General features: G+C 48.3%; 2 protein-coding genes across 5 annotated transcripts in view; one reads left to right on the top strand and one right to left on the bottom strand.

Moving 5' to 3' along the window:
- Nucleotides 1-1,920, top strand: part of SYN1 (synapsin I) — a 48,048-nt gene extending 46,128 nt beyond the window's left edge. The window contains exon 13 of one of the 2 annotated variants that reach the window (XM_034950363.2): nucleotides 857-1,920. In XM_034950363.2, coding sequence (XP_034806254.1) covers nucleotides 857-884 — 28 coding nt within the window. In that variant the 3' untranslated portion in view covers nucleotides 885-1,920. Of the gene's footprint in view, nucleotides 1-818 lie in introns of both variants that reach the window. The other variant, XM_034950362.2, reaches the window with a different exon arrangement.
- On the bottom strand, nucleotides 1,911-12,852 carry ARAF (A-Raf proto-oncogene, serine/threonine kinase). Of its 3 annotated transcripts, none has more exons than XM_008964549.5 (16): nucleotides 12,548-12,852; nucleotides 10,730-10,884; nucleotides 10,463-10,566; nucleotides 8,893-8,995; nucleotides 8,652-8,806; nucleotides 8,441-8,539; nucleotides 7,012-7,168; nucleotides 6,881-6,908; nucleotides 6,661-6,806; nucleotides 6,360-6,562; nucleotides 4,898-5,074; nucleotides 4,759-4,805; nucleotides 4,135-4,253; nucleotides 3,768-3,899; nucleotides 2,780-2,914; nucleotides 1,911-2,494 (listed from the first exon to the last, which is right to left on the bottom strand). In XM_008964549.5, the coding sequence occupies exons 2-16, from the start codon at nucleotides 10,823-10,825 to the stop codon at nucleotides 2,360-2,362; spliced, it is 1,836 nt and encodes a 611-aa protein (XP_008962797.1). In that variant the 5' UTR covers nucleotides 10,826-10,884; nucleotides 12,548-12,852; the 3' UTR covers nucleotides 1,911-2,359. The 3 variants fall into 3 exon arrangements, with proteins under 3 accessions (XP_008962797.1, XP_008962798.1, XP_034806255.1); XM_008964550.5 differs by having other exon boundaries at nucleotides 7,012-7,153; nucleotides 12,548-12,850; XM_034950364.3 differs by lacking the exons at nucleotides 10,463-10,566; nucleotides 10,730-10,884; nucleotides 12,548-12,852 and adding an exon at nucleotides 9,635-10,374.
- Between the last annotated feature and the right edge of the window lie 10,436 nt (nucleotides 12,853-23,288).

The following is a 23,288-nucleotide window of genomic DNA, read 5'->3' as shown; positions in this document are numbered from 1 at the left end:
TCCGCACCCCCACCCCAGGAATTTGGTGCCAGAATCCCAGAGAAACTGCACTCAGTTCGAATTCCTCCTCAAAGGCCCTGGGAAAGTTTCCTCCTCTAGGGCCTCCCAGGCACCTGGCTGACCCACCCTCTGCAACTTCCTGCCCAGCCCAGAGCCTTCCCTGCCAAACTGCCACCCCCCCCAACCCATCCCTAAAACTCCTGGCCCGAGTCCTAGTCCTCCTATCATCTGGCTCTTCCCACTCCATCCTCATACTTTTCCTCCTCCTTCACATCCTTCTGGCCCATCTCAGTCTCCCCGCGAATCATCACCCATCTGCCTTTTCTGGTCCATTCCAACTCCCATCCCAGCTCAGACGTCCTCCCTGCCCCACCCAGCTGCTCTGCCTTAGGCTCACTTGCCCAACAGCCTGTCCTTGGTCCAAGCCCTTTCTATGCCCTCCTAGACACCTCACCCTTAGATTGGAAACCTCCCTGCTCATCTTCCCCTTTGTATCAAACTAGCCAAGAATTCACAGAGAAGGTTCTGCCCAGGACTCTTGCCACGAATCCCACACTTCACCCTGGATCCAAGTCCTCCCAGCCTGTCCCAGATCTCGCCTCCCTGGCCCAGGACTCCACCCACTCCACCTGAGTGCTCCCAGCCTTGAGAACCTGTTAGGGTCCAGGCCCATGGTGGCAGGTGGGGAGGTCACAGGCACAGCCCCAGGATCAGAGGGGCAGGGCTGGGGCTGGGCCTGGGGTAACGTTGTGTTTCTCTCCCCTTCCTCCCCTTCCTCTTCCCCCTTCCTCCCACGCCTCCACCTTGTCTCTCTCTAGCAAATCCCAGTCTCTGACCAATGCCTTCAACCTTCCAGAGCCAGCCCCGCCCAGGCCCAGCCTTAGCCAGGACGAGGTGAAAGCTGAGACCATCCGCAGCCTGAGGAAGTCTTTCGCCAGCCTCTTCTCCGACTGATACCCCACTCTGAGAACCCCAAAATCCCTGGGCAACCCTTCTCTGGGCCCTGAATCCATTTCTCACTTTTGGAGTCTCCAAATCCCTTGAGAACCCATCTCCCGGTTCTCCAAGATTCCACCTCTCATTCCTCAAGATCCCTGAGTACCTTGAGAAACCTGACTCCTCCTGGCCCTAAATCCGGTTCTCACATGTGGAATCCCCAAGTCCTTTTAGAACCCCACTCGTGGTCACTTCAGGATCTACTTCTGTTTTAGAACCTCCACATTCCTGAAGACCTCCACCCCTGGTTTCCCCAGAGGGCGTTTTCCTTCCTGGAAGTGCCCAAATACCAGGCAACCCATTGCAGAATCCCTTCCTGGAGCCCTGAAGTTCCTGGAAAACCCTATTTTTGGTCCCAAATCTCTCCAGCACACCTATTTCCCATCATAATTTTCCAAATCCTCAAGAAACCCCTACTGTTGAGCCCCTTCCCATGGATCTTCCATCCCTCTGAAGATCCACATCTTCAAATGCCACCCAACACCTAGCCCCACAAGGATTTCCCTTCACCAGCTCCCCTCAACCTCATTCAATACCTTGGGAGCTCCTCCCACTTCCAGGACCCCTCGGTTCCCCCAGGGACCCCCTCCCCAGTTTCCTGCCTCTGACAGCTGTCTTTAAATATGCAAACTCCACCCATCTTCCCAGAATCCTTTGCACACGGAAGGCCAGTGGTCTCCGCTTCCCCACCTTTGCTGTGATGTCTGTGTCTGTGACTGACGTGGCCTCCTTTTGTGCCGTGCTTGGCATATGTGGTCCTCGTTCATCGTGCCGCCTGTGGTGATGCGTGCAGTGACGCTGTTTATGTGGTCCGCACCTCCCCCTTACCTTCACTCCTTGCCTGGACTCACCCCACCCCTCAGCGGCTCTGAACCCCAAGAGAAGAGTCGGGAAACAAAATAAACAAGCAAAGGCCCAGCAGAATTCTGTGCTTCTTGGTGAAGAAAGAGAGGAGTCCTTGAATGGCGGGGGAGACACAAAAGGGACCCCCAAAATCCACATGGGGTGCTGGGAACCCCAAAATCCAGTGGAAGGCACATCAGGCACAAATTCCAGAGAGGTTCTGAGTGGAATCCCTGCCACAAATCCCAGCCATTGGAGATGGAGGAGCTCCCAAAATTTAGAAGTATCCCCAAAGCCAAGAGGAAACCAAATGATGGAGGAGACAGGGGGCTCAGTCTTTGGCAGGGGTCCCCCAATTCCAGAAGAACTGGAAAAGCACATGGGGACCCCCTCATCTCCCAGGGTGGGGAATGGGGGATCCTGAGGCAGCATCAGGGCAGAGACGAACATTGATTGGCTGGTGGGCAAGGCTCCTTGGCGTGGAGGGCTGAGATTGGCTCCCTGGTGGCTTGGGCGGGGCCTAAGGCACAAGGCGGGCTGCGCTGAGTAGGCAGGCAGGCAACTCATCGGCCTGGGTGCGGTGCAAGGAGGGTTCCGAGGCACTCCGCTCAATCTTGGGGAGTGACCGTTGCAGCAGCTCAATTGTGGCCAGGATCTGAGGGCAGGTGGGGGTGAGGAGGGGTGTCCAGAGCCCTGTGGGCATCCCAACAGCCCCAGCCTCATGGCGAAACACACACACACACACACACACACACACACACACACACACACACACACCCAACAGTCCCAGCCTCATGGCGAAACACACACACACACACACACACACACACACACACACACACTATACCTCTGAGCTTTCATATTCACATCTGCCTCCATCTCAGTCTTCCTCTATCCCAGAGTCACCCACCCAAGGTGTCCAGCCCCCTACCCAGCCCACCTGGGGGAAGAGGGGCCGCTCCTCCCGCTGGAACTTGAGGCAGTCAGACAGCAGGCGCCGCATGGCCTTGGGGCAGTTGCTGGAGATTTTGCTGAGGTCCGGGGACAGATAGCCACGGCCCACCATAAAGATAATCTGGGGGCAGAGGGGGGCAGGAAAGGGGTGATCTGGGGTCAGGGGCTGGGAGGCCCAAGGAATTTTGTATTGAGGGACCTGGAAGGTTCATTTTTAGTGAGCTGGGGTACTGTCAGTATCAAGGCCCAGAGGATTCTCTGTCCTTGAGGACTTGGGAGGATTCTCTGCTTTCAGAACAGAGGGATTTAAATTGGGGGTTGTCAAGGATTGTAGGTATCTGGGGCTCAGAGGATTATAGGCCCACGGGTTTCTAGGAGGCTTAGGGACCTGGAAAGTACTGAGTCTCGGGAAAACATGGAGTTCTGGGTCTGGGGGAGCTTGTACTTCCGTGGGGGTCTGGGGCCTAGAGGGTTCTAGGTATCCCGGCCCTGGGGCCTGCTAGATACCCAAGGCCTAGGTGACTGTGGGTGTCCATGACTATTCCAGAAGCACAAAGGGGTTCTGTTTCTGGGGAGAAATGGGATGCTGGGAGAAATGAGATCTGGGCTTTGAGGATCTGGGGGATTTTGAGTACCCAGAGCAGACGACTATAGGCGTCTAGGGATACAGAGGGCTTTGGGGTATTTGGGGGGCTCGGGGGATTCTAGGTATGGAGATTCGGGGCATTTTGGACTTCAAAGATTTTTGTCCCAGAGGGCTGTGGATGTGAGAAGAGGGAAGTTGGGGTAGGGGAGACCCAGAGAATTTATTCTAAGTGTCTGGAGCCCAAGGGATTCTGGGAGTCCTTATCCTAGAAAATTTTAGGTTTCTGGGGAAAGTGTGGCATTTATCAGTGCAAAGGAGGGGATGTGGGGTATGGATGCCTGAGGGGATCCCTCAGCCCAGGGAACTGTGGGTAAGGTGTGGGGCTCACCTGGTCACGGCAGCCAATGTGGCTGTAAGGCAGTGAGCCAGTCATAAGCTCGTAGAGCACAACCCCGTAGGCATAGACGTCTGACTGGAAGCTGTAGGGGTTCGGGTCCTGCATACGGATCACCTCAGCTGCCTACAACAGGCCAGACCGGGCAGGGGGACCATGGAGGTCAGCAAATGGCTGGTCCACAGTCCCAGATCCCACTGGCCACACAGGGTACAACTCAGAGCCACCCCCACGAGGTGGGACGTGAGGAGTCCAGACACCCACATCTGGCACAGGCATCCCCGTCCCCACTTGGCCCCACACACCCCAATCCCGGAGCCCACGTCCCCATGTGCCCCCCATCCAGCCTGGCCCAACTCACCATCCACAGCACAGATCCTGAGGGCTGCTCCAAGGGCTGGGCCCCGCTCCATCGAGTCTTCACTGTGGCCAAGCCAAAGTCACCGATCTTCACCGTGAGCCCCTCATGTAGGAAGATGTCCGCCAGCGTCAAGGACCACTACAGGGACTCCTAATAGCCATGCCTCTCACCCTGCCTCGGAGGTTCCCATTGGTGCCCCTATACCACTCATCCCTCTGATCCTGACCAGGAGCCCCTTAATATCAAGCAAACTATCCACAACCTTGACGTGGGCAGGGAACGCCTGCTAATGCCGCCCACACTCAGCCCCGCTGTGACTCCTGAACAGGAAGCCCCTCGGAGGGCACCCAAACCCACTATGCCTCTGATGTTGACCATAATGCCCTCCACAACTGTCAGACATCAGACTCTAACCAGAGTCCCCAAGAATAGTACCTGAACCAGCCACACCTCTGACTTCTAAGAGACTGCCATTAAAGCCCCCTGGCTGGCCATAGCTCTGCCACCTGGCAAGGAGCTCTGGGACACATGCCCCTCCCTTGTAATTCCCAGAACCCCCACAAGAGGCATCCTTCTAAGCCCTTGACACCCCCACTCAACCCCAGCCCAGGGACAGATAGATACTGTTAGACTTGAGATCTCGGTGGATGATGTTCTTGGCATGGAGGTAGCTGTGGGGGTGGAGGCAGGTGGCGGATTGGCTGGGGGTTACCTCATTTCCCCCACCCTTTCCCCCCACCCCTCCCCAGGCTGGGAGGCTCACTCCATGCCCTGGGCAGTCTGCCGGGCCACGTCGATGAGCTGGACCATGTCGAAGCGTGTGTCGGCCACATGCAGGTGATGGTAGAGGCTGGAGCCCTCACACCACTGTGTGATGATGGCAAATCCCGGCCGGGTCATGAAGCCCATAAACAGCAAGATGTTGACATGTCTTGTCTTCCTGCAGGCAGGGAGGGCAGTGTCAGAGGTGGGGAGGAAAAATAGCAACTGTCACTTACCGAGCATCAGGAGTGGCACTGTTCTTTACCTTCCTCGGTCATTTATTTTCACCCTGTCTTTTGGGGCACTCAGGACCAAAGCATTGCCAGATTCCATGAATTTGTGAGATGTGTTTACTGGGCTATGATTCTCTGCTGTGGGCTTATATGTGGAGCTTCCCCATCCGAGTCTCCCAACAAAAGCAGGAGGGAGGAATTGCTGCCCCTCCCCCTCCCTGCCTACAGCAGCATTTCTAATCATTAACATCCCCCACCCCTCTGACTCTGACCATTACCTGGGTCTGTGACCATCTCACAGATGAGAAAGCAGAATGCCAGCCTTCCTAACTGATGTATCAATATAATATGGATAGATGCAGGATTAAAACATTGGTAATATATGATGATTAGAGCCTGTTCAGCAGCATGAGAAGCTTAGAGGTAAAGAGCTTGGAGTCTGGACTCATGTTCAAATCTAGGCCTCACCAGGTACTCAAGGTACAACCTTGGGAAGGACATTTAACCTCTCTGGGCCTCATGTTCCTCAACTGTAAAACTGATCATTGCATTAGCTACCTTATTCTCTGTAACATAATTGTGCCCATCTGACACAGAGGAAAAGCCAATGCCAACATCCCCAGGGTTGGTAGACGCTATCCAGCACTACCTATAGTATATAGGTATACAGTACTATGCTACATAGTAACTATAGCAGCAAAAAGGAGACACCTGGCTTTCTTAGCGTGACTAGATGAATACTGTATTGATTACATATTACAGCAATTATAATAATTAAGCAATGATTAGATTATGGTGATGATGATAATATTGTTTAAATCAAGGTATTAGAATTAATGAATAACAAGAACCAACACTATAAACAGAACATTACCATTGTAGCCCAAGCAGAGGGGAAGGAAAGATGGAAGCCTTCCTGGCAATGCAGTAACAAGAATGGTGGCCCACACACAGACCCAGTTCGCAGCAGGCAAATGAGAAGACTCACATTTTGGAGGCAGAACCATTCATTAATAACCCAAACACAAACAACTGCATGATCACAGGTCCTCTAAACATACTCATTTCCCAGAGGGGAAAGGGACACCCTTCAGAGAGAAACAACTTCTGATGATGGTTTAACAACACAAACACAGGTGATGTCCAGGAAGCACTCCAAGCATGGCCTTTTCCCAGAGAGATGCCAAGGCCGGGCCTGCCACCCCCATCCACGCACACATGCCACCTCACCTGAGCACCTGCATCTCATTCTTGAAAGCCTGGGCCTGCTCAGCTGTGGGCTGGGACACCTTGAGCACCTTCACGGCCACATCGCCATGCCACCGCCCTCGAAACACGGTGCCAAACGAGCCCGTCCCGATCCTCTTCAGCAGCTGCACCTCACTGGGTGGTACCTCCCAGTAATAGCCTGAGTCCCGGTACCCCAGGTTCTTCTGTGGGCCAGATGGGTGGCATCTAAGAGGCCTGCCCACATCCCTCATCCCACGTCACTCAGCCTTGGTGGCCCCAAAAGGATCCCCCTCGAGCATACCACTTTCTTCTTGTCATCGGCCAAGGACTTCCGCTCGCGCTGCTCTGCTGGTGACTTGGAATGTGGGGACTTCCTCCCCGAGGACACGCTGGCTGGGCTGGGGCTCCCCCGGGGGGTTCCATCACTACCTCCTCTACTACCGGCAGCTGCAGTTGCAGAGAGGATGTGAGTGGAGGTAAGTGGGGCGGCGGGGCTCAGGGTGCAGGCACAGGGGACTCACCATCAGTGCTGAAACTCTGGCCAGTGAGCTAGAAGAAGAGGGACAGGAGTCAAAAAGAGGGCACGGAGGCCAACAGGGATGGCTCTACCCTCTGCCCTGTGGTCCCCGGCATTGTCCCCCACAGCACCAACCTGGATGAGGTTGGAGTCCATGGGGGCCGTGGTGCTGACCATATGGACGTTGGGAGTGGACGTGGAGCGGATGCGCTGTAGGGGGGCATTGGCTGGGGCAGGGAAGGGGAAGTGCTCCGGGTCACAGTGCTGGGTGCGGGGGCTGCCAGGGGAAAGGCTGTGAAATCACTGCCAGGAATCAGAGAACCGAGAAAGCCCCCCACCCCACCCCCAGCCATAAACATGCATTTGGCTCACACAGAGCGAATGTCCACTGGCAGTACTATTATTCATTGCTTCAAGAAACATTTATTGAGTGCCTGCTGTGTGCCAGATACCATTCTAGGTGATGGAGATAAAACTGTAAAACAAAATAACAGTTCTTGCCCTGGTGGGGCTGAAATAAAAAACAAATATATAATATGCCTGATGGTGATAGGTGCAATAAAGAAAAATAGTAAAGCAAAATAAGGAGACACAAAGTGTTCCTAGAAAGTGTCAGGAAAGGTTTCTCTGAGGAGGAGATGACAATGGAGTAAACGCCTAAAGGCAGGATAGCAGGCCACACAAATAGTGGGGAAAGGGTAATGTATCATATTTTATAATTATATATTATAATTACATGTACTCTTCAAATGTTATATAATATGTATCATCTATATAAAAATGGCAATGTTTTAAAATATACATATTACCATATTGTTATACATACATGTTATACATATGATATATGCTAAACATATTGTAAAGTTACAAAAATATGTTAATGTTCCCTTCACTATCCTGAAATGAAACTCAAAGGTAATTAATGCACATACACTCATAATTTAAAATAATACCCTAACTTTATTTTATGTATCATATAAACATGTATGATGTTCTACATTATATAAAATTATGTAATACAACATGATACAATAACATAAATATACCATAAAATATGCACATCATAAAATATATATTAGAGCAATAATATATTTTAATATAGCTATAGTTTTATATAATATTTAACATAAAAAAGCAATAAAAGGGAAGTAATTTATGATAAAATAATACGTATTTCAAAATGGAAAGGCTTGAGTATGATTATACTAGAATTAGCAAAGTAGTTAGATGCTTATAAATATATTTATAATTAATAATAAAAAAATTGATTATTTACACTGTACCAGATCCTGTTCTAGGCACTGAACATGTCTTAACTCATTTAAGCCTCACCAGAACCTTATATGGTAGAAAGTATCATCATCCCCTCTTTACAGATGAGAAAACTGAGGCCCAGAGAAATGAGGTGACTTGCCCAAGGTCCCAGTTTCATGCCCTTACTCACACTTGTAGGTGCTCAATAAATGTTTGTCAAGTAAACAAATGAATAAAGTATGGCTCGTGGTCTACAAGAGCCCCAAGATCTTTTTCTCCCCCAGCAGCTCTTCAGCTAAGGCATCCCTACCTGGGACCCTGGGGGGTTAGCAACTCATTCAGGGGGCGGTTCGAGGGAGCCTCATGCTGTCTGGAGCCTCCGGACAAATCCTGGACACTGTGGTAGAACCTTGAGGGCATGAAGGGTATAAAGCAAGGGGACACGGGTCAGCTGTCTGTAAGGGCCTTGTGGCTGGGCCTCTGTGCTCCCCATCCCCCCACCCACCCCAGGCTGGGCTCACTGTTGGCGGTTGGTACTCATGTCAACACAGACTGTGGGGACCTTGGAGGAACAATGCTGGTGGAACTTGTAGCCACAGGTTTGGCAACGGAAGCCATGGAACAGAAACTTAAGGCAGAAGTCACAGAACGCCAGGCTGAAGAAGGTCTTCCGTACCTGATGCCACAGAGCAGGGAAGTTTGAGACCTGGTCAAGGACACCCCCCCACCATGGTCCACCCCCACCGTCCACCCTGCACTCACAAAATTGTGCATGGTCAGCGGGACATCTTCAAGGACCTCGACAATGAGCTCCTCGCCATCCAGGGGAGCAATGGCTGTGTCCCAGGCAGTGACCGTCTTTCGTCTGCAGGGGGCATGGAAAGGAATGAGTGGGAGGTTGGGTAGGGGCCATGGGGAGGCAGGGAACCCCCACAAGTCCCTCCAAGCCTGCTACCCACAGGGTCATGTCTGGCATGTTTAATTCTCATCACAGCAACTCTAGAAATTAGTCACTATCCTTGCCCCAACTTTACAGATGGGGAAACAGGCTCAGAGGGATAAAGTGACTGGCCCTGGGCCACAAGGGTAATGAGAGGCAGGATGGTGTGAAGAGTCCATGCTCTGAAACGGAAGGGGAGAAGCAAATGAAACTAAACAACTACATCTTAGAAGCGCTAAGCCAGCCCCTGAAAAGGGGGCTGAGGAGGCACTGAAACAACAAATAAAGTGCAGTGTGTGAACTGCATCATAAATTAAGGAACCCCACGAGAGAGGAATAAATAAAGTCAGCAAGACCCAACTCAGCAGACAGAGAATGGGGAAAATGAGGAAGAAGAGAGCTGATGAAGTCATGACATCGTGAAAGGACAAAATAGATGAAATCTGGGCAGAAGTGATGGACCAGGGTGAGGACTTGGGGGCCAGGGGAGAATGAGTTGCTGACCTTACAGGCCAATAAACCAATGAAGTAACAAAACAAAAGATGGATGAACTCATAGATTACTTGAACTACAGTAGTCCTCCCTTATCTGTGGTTTCACTCTCCATGGTTTCAGTTACCTGTGGTCAACCGGGTGGGAAAGTATTAAATTGAAAATTGCAGAAATAAACAATTCATAAGTTTTAAATTACGTGCATTCTGAGTAGCGTGATGAAATCCTGCACCATCCCACCCAGGATGTGAATCACCTCTTTATCTAGCAGATCCACACTGTCTACGCTACCGCCCATCACTTAGTAGCCTGCTCAGTTATCAAACAACTGACTCAATATCATAGTGGCTGTCTTCAAGTGACTGCCATTTTACTTAATAATGGCCCAAAAGCACAAGAGTAGTGTTGGTGGCAATTCGGACATGCCAAAGAGAAGCTGTAAAGTGCTTCCTTTAAGCAAAAAGGTAAAAGTTCTTGACTTAAAAGAAAATCATATGCTGAGGCTGCTGAGATCTACTGTAAGAAAGAATCTTCCATCTTTGGAATTGTGAAGAAGGAAAAATAAATTCATGCTAGTTTTGATGTCATACCTCAAACTGCAAAAGTGATGGCCGGAGTGCATGATACGTGCTTAGTTAAGACGGAGAAGGCATTACATTTATGGGTAGAAGACAAGAATAGAAACATGTTCCGACTCATAGCAATTGGGTTCGGTACTATCTATGGTTTCAAGCATCCACTGGGGGTCTTGGAACATGTACCCTGCAGATAAGGGGGGACTAAAGACTAAGGGAAGACTAATGGAAGACTCTGCGATAAAGTACAGAAGGAATCAAATGACTGAGGAGGGGATGGGAGGTGGGACACCCAGTGGGTGGGCGTGGGGCTGCCACACTCACCCCTTGATGAGTCGGTAGACCACACAGCAGTCCTGATTTAGACCCCGCACCTTCAGGGCCTTGTCTAGAGAGTCGTAGACACTCATGCCATCCCGGACAGTCACCTGTGTGTATGTGCAGATGTAGGGGTCCTCAATGCCCAACAGAAGCCGCAGCTGATGTTCCCATCCTTCTGCAAAGGCCTCCCCCAACCGTTGTCACCCTTTTGATCCCAGAGTTACAACTGGGTCCATCCACAGCCCCTGCCATTTCGCTTCCATGACTCACCACCGTGCGTTGCTTGTTGGGCAGGTATACTTTGACGGTGCCCACTGCCCGGGATGGCTCGGCCCCATTGGCAGGGGGGCCCCGTGGTGGCTCCATGGAGCCTTAGATTTTGTCAAGATGGGCTGAGGTGGGGCTGGGCAGGTGCCATGGGGCTCCTACAAGAAGGCAGACAGAAGAATTCAGAGGTCCAATAATGATAGTCTAGAAGCAAAGTGGCAGGGGACAAAATAAAATTCAAAGTCCAGGCTCTTGTCGCCCCCTGCAGCCTAATTTTCACACGACAGTCCAAGAGATCCTGCTCACATCTGAAGTCCTTCCAGTTCCTTCTCTGCTCAGGCCCTCCTGTTGCTTGTCTCACTCTTGAGTGCCAAGGTCTCAGCTTCACTGCACAGGGTTGCAGGGGAGATAACAGGGAAGGGGGACAGAGCATACTGTCTTGGAAGGTACAGGAGCACACAAGACTCTGTGCTGGGGACCAATGGGGAAGTCAGTACACACTGCACTGAGCTGTCAGGTACATAAGAAGCACGAACAGAATGTCCTGGGTTTGTTTTTTTTTTTTCTTTTCTGTTTTTTTTTTTTTTTGACAGAGTTTCGCTCTTGTTGCCCAGGCTGGAGTGCAATGGCATGGTCTCAGCTCACCGCAACCTCCACCTCCCAAGTTGAAGCCATTCTCCCGCCTCAGCCTCCTGAGTAGCTGGAACTACAGGCGTGTGCCACCACGCCCGGCTAATTTTTTGTATTTTTAGTAGAGACGGGGTTTCACCATGTTGGCCAGGCTGGTCTCGAACTCCTGACCTCAGGTGATCCACCCGCCTCAGCCTCCCAAAGTGTCCTGGTTTTTTAACAGAGAACGGGGGAAATGCCAGATACTGTGGTGAGGGAGGAGTCGCAGGCAGGGTGATGGGAAAGAGAGGATTATCAGATACTGCCCTTAGTTTGGGGAAGATGGAGGTTGCACCAAACATGTCCTTAAAGGGCACTGTGGACATCCCTAAGCCCTGGGGTATAATGTTGATGTTAGGACCACAGACACCGTTGTTAGGTGGCTAATGGAAGTCCCAAGCCTCTATGATGAGGAATTCATGGTGGGGGGGGGGTCACTACATACTATGCGGAAGGGAGATGTAACAGGCGTCACTAGGGACTGTAATGGGGAGAAGGGTGGAAATGGAAATGACCAGACATTTAGCCGAACTGGGGAGGTAATGGTGGACCACCAGACATTGTCATAGCAAAAGGAGAAGGAAGGTATGGTGTTGCGGGGAGAAAAATGGAGGTAAAGAGGGAGCTCCAAAATTCTCCTTGACAACTTGTGAGGGGTCACAGGCATATTACTGGTCTAAACTGAATGAGGGATCATGGAAGGCGGTTACAGAGGCGAGAATCCTGACATTCTCCCGGCGGGGGCGGTCAGACACTGATCCAGAATAAGGAAACCGGGGAGTGAACCGCGTTTCCACACACTCCCCGCAGTTGGTAAGGAAAGGTCATTGGACACCTTAGCGGGGGTTAAGACGGAATCCCGGCACCACTCGGTCGGGTCCCGCCTACCAAAGGGCTTCCGGCTCTGCGCAGGCGCACCACCACTAGCAGCGGGCGAAACCATCACCCGCAGCCTTGCCCGCCTATTCCTGTTACCCACCCCACCCCCGCTGTCGACGATGGTCTCGCCCCGGGTCAAACCACTCCTCCGGTTCCGGGCAGGGAACGCCGGGGCCCAGGCGCAGCCATCCTGGAGCTGAGCTTTCGGTCCGGGCTCCCTGCCCGTGCCCGGCAGCCGCTCCAGAAACCGAGCCCTCCCGGGCCCGCCCTCACCTGTCACGCCGCTACAGCCACCGCCGCCTCCATCTTGGGCCTCTCTTCTTGTTTCCTCACAGAGTCCGCCTCCGTCGCCTCTCGGACTCTCGTTATTGGCTCTGCGGGACTCAGCCTTCCACCCTTATTGGATCAGGGTCACGTCTGTCAAGGCAAGACCAACGAAATGTGAGTCGTGTTCCGGATTAGGAGGGGCCGCCTGAAACGCCAAGATCTGGGACAAGCGCACGTCCTGACTCGCGCAGGCGCAGTTGAGGCAAGACCTGCGTGCCTAGGGCTTTAACCCCAACAGTGGCATAGACGTATAAAGCAGAACACGGGTCATTTGGGGCTGACCTTAGGGCTTTGGCATCTGGGCGGAGAAATCCTTAAGTACCCTTTTTGGGCCAGTGCCCTAAGCACCCTTTTATGATTTTTCCCGTGTCTCAGTTTTACCATCTTTGAAATGGGTTGGAATCAGAACAAATGATCGGCGATGTTCACCAGCTCTAGGAGACTGTAGTTCATAGCCTTTGAGGACAGCGGGTCTCTGGTGTGGCGGGGGCTGGGGGACTGGGCCTAGGAGGGGCGGCCTGCTGTCTGGGAGGCTTCCTTTAGGAATGGGGTTGATTAGGACTATGAAAAACTAGTCACAGGTGGCCAGGTGAAGAGGGAAGTGCGGACCTGGAAGGGAGCACGATGCCAGTCAATGTGTGGAGGTATTGTGGGGTAAACACAAATTTTTAAAGATCGAATTTTCCCTGGTGTCAAAAGAGAAAGACGTCTCTCTTAGAGCATTTCCTTTAGAAAACTTGTAACTGTAAAATTTTCTCTGTCCCTTTGAGATGTATGTAAGTCCTTTAAAAAGCTAAATCTCTTGCCAGTTTTACATCCCCGGAATGTTTTTCTTAAGAGCCTTGTAGCCATCTCTTTGAAATGTAAACATCAATGAAAATAGCACCCCTGTCTTTCCCTGTCTTCGTGGGAATTTGATCTGCGTGCCTGGCTTCAAGTTATTACCTGCTTGTCATAGAGATATGAGTTTTCGTTTTCCTTTGGATAAAGGCAATTAACTAACACAGATAGCCACCCTAATTACCAGGTGAATTTGGGATGAAGTATGTGTACCAAATGGTGCCGTCAAGTTTCTTGAGCACAAGTTATTGTTTGAGAATATGTTTGTAATGGGCTGTATCTGCCTGCTACATAAACGGATGAGATTTCTTTCTGTCTTTGAAACCTCTGTAGCAGATTGTTTGTGATGTGCATCACAGTCTGGTGTAATGCTTATTCAGTTATAAAACTTTCCATTCCTGCCGGGTGCGGTGACTGATGCCTGTAATCCCAGCACTTTGGGAGGCCAAGGCGGGCGGATCACTTGAGGCCAGGAGTTCGAGACCAGCCTGGCCAACATGGCGAAACCCCATCTTTACTAAAAATGCAAAAAAAAAAAAAAAGTCAGTTGGGCGCGGTGGCGCGCGCCTGTAATCCCAGCTACCTAGAATGCTGAGGCAGGAGAATCACTTGAACCCAGGAGACAGAGATTGCAGTGAGCCGAGATCACGCCACTTGCCACTTGCACTCCAGCCTGGGTGACAGAGTGACCCTGTCTCAATAAAACAAAAAACAAAAAAAAACTTTTCATTCTTGTCTACTTTGTGGAGAGGATTCATTGGGTTGGCACGAGATTCTCTTTTTCATTATTTCCCCAACACCATGAATGGCCTGTTGTGTTTCAAGTGACTGCATTCTCCTGTTTGGAGATTTAGCATCCTTTGGCAATGTAATGGGAAAGATCAGAGGAAGGTCATAGGTGAGGGGGGGCCTCAACATATTTCAATCTGTATTTATCACATGGCTTTCTCTGTCTATAAGAAGGAAGACAGAAGTTCTGCCTACTGGCCTCCCATATAATTTCCATTTCCCAACTCCCCTTTTCTTTTCTTTTCTTTCTTTTTTGTTTTTTTTTTTTTTTGAGACAGAGCCTTGCTCTGTCACCCAGGCTGGAGTACAGTGGCAAGATCTTGGCTCACTGCAACCTCCGCCTCCTGGGTTCAAGTGATTCTCCTGCCTCAGCCTCCCAAGTAGCTGGGACTACAGGCGCCCACGACCATGCCCGGCTAATTTTTATATTTTTAGTAGAGACGGGATTTCACTATGTTGGCCAGGCTGCTCTGAAACTCCTGACCTCAAGTGATCTGCCCACCTCGGCCTCCCAAAGTGCTGGGATTACAGGCTTGAGCCACCACACCTGGCCCCAACTCCACTTTTCTATTCGGATCTTCACCATTTAATGGCTAAAAAAAAATTTTTTTTTTTTTTTAGAGACAGGATCTCACTACGTTGCCCAGGCTGGTGTCGAGCTCCTGGCCTCGTTCTCCCAACACTCTAGGATTACAGGCATGAGCCACCATGCCCAACTCCAATGGATAAAATTAAAAAGACTGACAATACTATGTATTGATGATAATGTAGAGCAATTGGAACTTTCATACATTGCTATTGGGAGTGTAAAGTGGCACAAGCACTTTAGAAACAGTTTGGCAGTTTCATATAAAATTAAACATAGACCTGCCATGCAATCAATCCAGCAATCTCACTCCTAGGTATTTACTCTAGAGAAATGAAAACACATGTCCAATGGTGTGCTGGTAAATGTTTAACAACCAACGCTCCAGGAAGAAAATAGCTCTAATTTGTACTGTCCCCATGGCTTATTTCAGGCTACCAATATGACAGTCGCTGAACCAGATTTAAAAGAGATGCACAAAATCCGCTCTGGTGAGCCAGCTACAACATGCTACTATTACAATATGTCTGCACAAAAACTTGTATGCAAATGTTCAGATTAGCTTTTTCTTAATAGCAAAAAACTGGAAACAGCCCAGGTGTCCAGAAACAGAACTGACGAAAAAATACAACAATGGGATTATGGAATACTACTCAGCAATGAAAGGGAATAAATTACTGACATATAGGAAGAGCATAGATGAATCTCGTAGACATGGGGCAAAATGAAAAAAGCCAGACACAAAAGAGAAATACTGTATTCCACCCATATGAAATCTAAACCAGGCAAAACTAATCTATAGTGAAGGAAATCACATTAGATGTTGTTTTGAGGGAGAATGACTGGGAAGTGCATTAAAGAACTTTTGCAGGTGATTGGAATGTTCTGTATGCATTTGTCAGAACTCATTGAACTCTATTTTTATTATTATCTTTTTTTATTTTTGAGACAGAGTCTGGCTCTGTCACCCAGACTGGAGTGCAGTGGCACGGTCATGGCTCACTGCGCCTTGACCTCCTGGGCTTAAGTAATTCTCCCACCTCGGCCTCCCAAGTAGCTGGGATTACAGGCATGCACCACCACACTCAGCTAATTTTTAAAATTTTCTGTGGAGATGGAGTCTCACTATGTTGCCCAGGCTGTTCTTAAACTCCTGGGCTCAAGTGATCCTCCCACCTCGGCCTCCCAAAGTGCTGGGATTACAGGCATGAGCCACCTTGCCCAGCCTCATTGAACTCTACACTGAAAATGGATATATTTTGCTTTATGTGTAATATACCAGAATAAGAACTGCATGGCAAAAAAAAAAAAAAAGAAGAAGAAGGCCACAAACATAATTCTAAACATTTGTTTCTTACAAATTCTTATTGGTTAGAGAAATTATTTTGAAAAAATTCTTTTTTCTGAAATTAAATCCCTAGACCCTGAATCTCCATCTCCCACTGCAGGAGCCCTGGCAAACACCTCAGTGCCAGTGGGGTCAGGAACAACTCCTGTTTGGAGCTCAGTGAGGGGCTTTGGGGAGGGGAATAGGGGAGTGCATTTTACATTTCAATTCACTTAAATATTTAATTTGTTTAAAAACTTTAATTTCTAGGCAGTATTTGAAGACAGACCTCTGGCTCCATCGTTCAACGTTTACAAAAAGATGAGAAAAATGCCAGCAAAAGCTCATTGCTTTTGCAGGATGGGGGAAGGAGGGGAAGGGTAGGGGACACAGCCCACTCAAAGGCAATGCTTTCTCCCCCAAGGACTCATAGACTCACTTCACACCCATCTCAACTGGCACTTCAGCCAAGTGCCTTACAGGTACCTGACACTTTAAAGCATGAAGTCCTTTAAAGTGATTTAGGTTTGGTTTTCTTTTGTTTTGCGACAGAGTCTGGCTCTGTCACCCAGGCTGGAGTGCAGTGGTGCAATCACAGCTCACTGCGGCCTCGACCTCCTGGGCTCAAGCCATCCTCCCAGAAAGCTGGGACCACAGACGCATGTCACAGCGCCTGGCCTTTTTGATTTTTTGTCATTATCATCACCACCATATTTAAACCATTGGAAGTACCATGTATTAAGACAAAAATTAAAACCCAAACTAGTTGATTATAGTTTTCTGACATCCCCCTTGTAATTATCCATCTGGAAAAAAATGTAAAGTTATCAAAGTACTTGTTGGTTTTTATTGTTGTTCATTTTAAAGTCTCAGAAATATGTCTGAAAAATTTTTAAAATCTGAAGTGTTCACCGACTGCCGTTGTAATGCTACTTTTATAGCTGAGGACATTAAGGTTCAGGCTGCCCTAACCAGAGGGGAAAAGGAGAGAGTGCTCCAGGACTTCGTTTGATAAAAAGTGTTTAACAAGGGTGCGGGCCATGGGCACCTCCTTAAGGAATCCCAGATCCACCCAGCAGTCCTGCGTGCCTGGGGACCTCCTCTAAAACGTGCGACTCTCATTTTCCAAAGCCGCCGACCTCACCGGCCCCTGCTGCGGCCTGGAGAGCGCCATCTCTGGGACCCCATCCCACCGCCGCCCTCTCAGCTGTTCATTTCGGGGGAGTTGACCGTGCATGCACATTTCTCTGAGACCGGGAACACAGGTTTGACTCAGGCCCCTCAACCACCAGCTCCGCTCTGCCAACCCAGGGAGCCTCTCTCCGCAACAGGCCCCCCCAACAGGCAGCGAGATCTGCCAATAGCAGTGCAGTAGAAGGCGGGCCTTGGGATACCCTGGGCATTGATAGGCTCTACTTCACCACGGAGCCACTGACAGACCAATAGCTATGCACAGGAGGTGGCCAATGGGAGGTGTGTGGGCCTGAGACCGGCTACAAACAAGGAACTTAATGTTGCTTTTAAATTAGTGATGAGGCAACAGTAATTGTTCCATCGAAATCCTTAATAAAAGTAGAGTGTGGAAGTTTCCACTTCTGTACATTCCTAGAAGGGATTTTTAATATACAACCCTCGGGGGAGAGGTGTAGGAAATTTACAAGTAAGTGAATTTAACCATGACTTTTTAACTGTTCTTATTAAAAAGTCTTTCTTAGCAAAATTCATTGAGTAGTAATTTCAATTTGCTATCCCTATGAAAAACACACCATTTAACAGACAGAGTTTTGGGGGTTTTTTTTGTTGTTTTTGTTTTGTTTTGTTTTGTTTTGTTTGTTTGTTTGTTTGTTTTTGGAAACAGTCTCGCTCTGTCGCCCAGGCTGGAGTACAGTGGTGAGATCTCGGCTCAGTGCAAGCTCTGCCTCCCGGGTTCACAGCATTCTCCTGCCTCAGCCTCCCGAGTAGCTGGGACTACAGCGTGCGCCACCACGCCCGGTTAATATTTTGTATTTTAGTGAGACGGGGTTTCACCATGTTGCCCAGGCTAGTCTCGAACTCCTGAGCTCAGGCAATATGCCTGCCTTGGCCTCACAAAGTGCTAGGATTACAGACGTGAGCCAGCACGCCCGGCCTGTTTAATTATTTTTTTAAAGTTCATTATATGTTATATAGGGTACCTCCATATTTTCATAAAATTAAACAAAAGTGCAGGCTGACTTTGGGAGGCCGAGGCGGGTGGATCACGAGGTCAGGAGATCGAGACCATCCTGGCTAACACAGGTGAAACCCCTTCTCTATTAAAAATACAAAAAAAATTAGCCGGGCGTGGTGGTGGACACCTGTAGTCCCAGCTACTCAGGAGGCTGAGGCAGGAGAATGGTGTGAACCCGGGAGGCAGAGTTTGCAGTGAGCCAAGATCACGCCACTGCACTCTAGCCTGGGCGACACAGCAAGACTCCTTTAAAAAAAAAAAAAAGTGCAGGCTGATATATTTTCCATTTCCAAACCCAAGGATCAGATGAGTGGAAAAACATGATTAAATCAAATAACAGTCGTATAATTTTATTATTAAAGATTTACTCTGATGAGGACATTCTGTGCTAAGTATGATTATTTCTCAAATAGGAAAATATTTACTAGTTAAGCAAAGGGATCAATATGAACCCATAAACAAACACTGAGCAGTGGGGGCCACCTTTAAGATGCCATGGACAGTGACAGACACCTCTCTCCCTCCCTGGTAGCTCCCTTGGTAGGGATTGCAATTCAGTATGGTCAGCAATTATTTTTAAAGTGTAATTAATTAAACAAAGAAACAAAAAGCATTTCCACCAAACAAGGAATTCTGAAATGTCTTCTTTTGGTTTCAATCAGAAATACACTTTGTAAAAATTTTCTCAAGGTTTACACATTTATTCCAAGCACATATACACTGACCCACAGTAGATTTCACCACCCATCGTAGGAGAAAAAAAAGTGTAATATCTGTTGGTTTACATCATCTATATTTAATAAATTTTGATTCAATTTATAAAATTATTGTAAATGAAATTTCAAATATACTCCAAATAATTTTCATTTTTTCTGGATAAGTGAACCACATGTTGTCTTTGCTATATCATTATTGATATAATATGTAGTCCTCTCTGTATATAGTATAAAATAGCTTGCAATAGTTTTTGTCACCCATGTAAATGTTGCCTACCATGATGTGGTATGAGAAAATCAATTCTGAAGTTACCCAGAATGCCTTAATACTTGACCACTTATCTAGTTAGAGTGTGTGAATATCCTCAGGTCCTGCTATGTATTAATAACTGTGCGATCTTGGACAAGCTGTTTCTTCTCTTGGTGTCTGTTTCATCTTTAATTTTTTTTAACTTTAAGTCAACTGATTATAGGCTTTAACATCTTTAATATTTTCTAAAAGTATTTTCACCATAGGGTTCTTGTAAGATTCTGTGAACTAATCTGCATCAAACTTTACAGAATGCCTGATGCATAGTGACTGTGTAGTACTTATTAACTGTTCCTGTTATCACTGTCATCACCACTGAAATTATTAAAGTATCAAAGCAAATATCTATGTCCCTTGGCAGTACTTATTGAATGATCCAAGTTCAAGGACACTGATAAGATTACACAAGAATAAACACCCAAATAATCCAAAATGAAGTCTAGTTTCATTTCAGAAGGTTCAGTCACAGCATCAACAGATGTTTTAGCAATCCTGGTGGCCTGCAGGTACCCAGGTCAGCCAGTGCTGGCCAGTAGTGTTTGTTATGGACTAAATTGTGTTTCCCCAAAAATTACATGTTGAAGCCTTAACCCCCAGTGTGACTGTATTTTGAGATAGGGCCTTTAAAAGAGGAAATTAAGGTTAAATGAGTTCATAATGGTGGGGTCCTAATCCAATAGAATTGGTGTTCTTGTAAGAAGAGGAAGGCTGGGCGTAGTGGCTCACACCTGTAATCCCAGCACTTTGGGAGGCCGAGGCAGGAGAATCCCTTGAACCCAGGAGGCAGAGGTTGCAGTGAGCCAAGATCGCGCTATTGCACTGTAGCCTGGGCGACAAGAGCAAAATTCAAAAACAAACAAAAAAAAAATGAAGAGGAAGAGGTGGGGTGGAGTGACTCACACCTGTAATCCCAGCACCTTGGGCAGCGAGGTGGGAGAATCACTTGAGACCAGGAGTTGAAGACCAACCTGGGCAACATAGTGAGGTCCCATCTCTACAAAAAAAAAAATTAATTAGCTGGGCATTGGGGTGTGCACCTCTAGTCCCTGCTTCCCAGGAGGCTGAGGTGGGAGGATCACTTGAGCCCAGGACTTTGAGGTTACAGTGAGATATGATTGCACTTCAGCCTGGGTGACAGAGTGAGAACTTGACCCCCCACCCAAAAAAAAAAAAAAAAAGATGAGAAAGAGACAGCAGGGGCACGAGTGCACAAAAAAAGGCCGTGTGAGGACACAGCAAGAAGGTGGCCATCTGTAAGCCAAGGAGCAAGGGCTCAGGAGGAACAAAAGCTGCTGACACCTTGATCTTGAACTTCCAGCTTTAGAATGAGAAGAAAATAAATTTCTGTTGTTTAAGCCATTCAGTCTGTGGTATTTAGTTATGGTAGCCCTAGCAAACTAATACAATGTTGTTCACATCAACTAAATCCTTGTTGATATTTTTTAGCTTACTTGCTCTATCAGCTTTTGAAAGAGGGGAATTGAAATCTATTTCTCCCTGCAATTCTGTTGGCTTTGCTTCATGTAATTTGAAGCTCTGTTTTAGGTGCATAAGTGTCTTTTGTTTTTTTTATTTTTATTTTTTATTTTTTTGAGACTGAGTCTCACTCTGTCAACCCAGGCTGGAGTGCAGTGGCGTGATATCGGCTCACTGCAACCTCTGCCTCCCGGATTCAAGCGATTCTCCTGCCTCAGCCTCCCGAGTAGCTAGGACTACAGGTATGCGCCACCACACCTGGCTAATTTTTGTATTTTTAGTACAGACGGGGTTTCACCATGTTGGCCAGGCTGGTCTCGAACTCCTGACCTCAGGTGATCCACCTATCTTGGCCTCCCAAAGTGCTGAGATTACAGGCGTGAGCCACCACACCTGGCCAGGTACATAAGTGTTTAGCATTGTTATGTTCTCTTGATTAATTGACTGCTTTATCATTATGGAATGGCCTTCTTTTCCATTATATATTTTTTGCTCTGGAATCTAAATTGTGTGATATTTATATAGCTACCCCAGCTTTCTTTTCACTGGTGTTAATACAGTGTATTTTTCCCCGTGGCACACACCTGTAGTCCCAGCTACTCAGGAGGCTGAGGTGGGAGGATCGATTGAGCCCAGGAGGTCAAGGCTGCAATGGGTGTGATCACACCACTGTACTCCAGCCTGGGCAACAGAGCAAGACCCTGTCCCCACCCCCACCTTCCCATCGAGAAAAGAAGAGAAAAGAACACAGAGAGATTAGTGTATCCTTTTGCCAAATTCCCCCCATAATAACGTATTGCAAAACTATAGTACAATATTATGACAAAGAAATGTATTCGATTCAAGGAGTCTACCAGATTTCACCTCAATTCCTCCTCTCTGTGCTATGGCCTGGAAACTCTATCCCTTATCACGGCAGTGAGCTGGGACAGTCATAGGGCTCACCTTGTTTATTTCCCATTTCTCAGGGGCCACTGTCCTACATTGCCTGATATCCAGTGTCTTTAAAACCTTTGTTTCACTTACATAGTCTGGGATTTTTTGGCTGTTTCAGATGGGAAGTTACATTTGGTCCCTGTTAATTAATTTTGGCTAGAAGCAGAAGTGCCTGTTCCTTTTCTTAATGACTCCGCACAATCTGCAAAACCAATACCTTGGGTGCTTTTCTCAAAGTAATGATATAACTCTGGCCAAAGTTTCTTTCTTTCTTTCTTTTTTGAGACAGGGACTCACTCTGGTCACCAAGACTGGAGTGCAGTGGCACGATCATGGCTCGCTGCAGCCTCAAACTTCTAGGCTCAAGTGATCCTCCCACCTCAGCCTCCTGAGTAGCTAGGATTACAAGGCACGTGCCACCCCCCACCACGATTACTTTTTTTTTTTTTCGTAGAGACAGGGTCTCCCTATGTTGCCCAGGCTGATCTCAAACTCCTGGGCTCAAGCGATCCTCCTACCTCAGCCTCCCAAAAATGTTGGGATTATAGGCGTGAGCCATTGCATCTGGCCCCAAAGTCTCTCTCTTTTTTTTTTTTTTTTTTGAGGTGGAGTCTCGCTCTGTCGCCCAGGCTGGAGTGCAGTGGCATGATCTTGGCTCACTGCAACCTGTGTCTCCTGAGCAGCTGGGACTACAGGTGCGTGCCACCAGGCCCGGCTAATTTTTGTATTTTTAGTAGAGACAGGGTTTCACCATGTTGGCCAGGCTGGTCTGAAACTCCTGACCTCAAATAATCCGCCCTCCTCAGCCTCCCAAAGTGCTGGGATTACAAGCATGAGCCACCGTGCCCGGCCCCAAAGTCTGTTTAAAAGCTGCTGTTTACCCCAAAACTTTTGGCTTCTTTCACACTGGCAGGAGAAGTTTCTCTACACAGAGTATCTTTTCTCTTGAGAAGGACTGTCTGTCAACCCTGGGTTTAATTAATTCTAGACTAGCAGTTAAATGCTTGGTGTAGAAATAGTCTACAAGAAGCCTCTCTGAACCTATTCTGGTTCAAAAAGAAACAGTCTAGATACACAATATACTTCAGCACAATATTTCTGTCAGTCACCTCTTTTTTTTTATTTATTTTTTTCTTTTTTTGAGACGGAGTCTCGCTCTATCCCCCAGGCTGGAGTGCAGTGGCACAATCTCGGCTCACTGCAACCTCCACCTCCCGGGTTCAAGCGATTCTCCTGTCTCAGCTTCCTGATTAGCTGGGTTTACAGGTGAGCGCCACCACGCCTGGCTAATTTTGGTATTTTTAGTAGAGACGGGGTTTCACCATGTTGGTCAGGCTGGTCTCAAACTCCTGACCTCGTGATCCGCCTGCCTCAGCCTCCCAAAGTGCTGGGATTACAGGCATGAGCCACCGCACCTGGCACCAGTCACCTCTTTTATATGAAACATAAATATCTTTAGGCATAGAGAGAATATTCTCTGAGCCCTCTGGAATAAAAA

This window comes from Pan paniscus, chromosome X, assembly GCF_029289425.2.
Source record: "Pan paniscus chromosome X, NHGRI_mPanPan1-v2.0_pri, whole genome shotgun sequence".
Classification (NCBI taxonomy): Eukaryota; Metazoa; Chordata; class Mammalia; order Primates; family Hominidae; genus Pan; species Pan paniscus.
Note: the sequence above shows the minus strand (reverse complement) of the source record. Positions and strands in the feature narration are given on the sequence as shown.

Bases quoted from the DNA above. Each gene is read 5' to 3' on its own strand.
- ARAF (XM_008964549.5), bottom strand. From the start codon at position 10,825: ATGGAGCCACCACGGGGCCCCCCTGCCAATGGGGCCGAGCCATCCCGG. The intron at 8,540-8,651 runs GTGAGCCCAGCC...CATGCCCTCAAG, and splicing joins ATGAGTACCAACCGCCAACA to GTTCTACCACAGTGTCCAGG. The intron at 6,807-6,880 runs GTGAGTCCCCTG...CTGCAACTGCAG, and splicing joins CCAGAGTTTCAGCACTGATG to CTGCCGGTAGTAGAGGAGGT.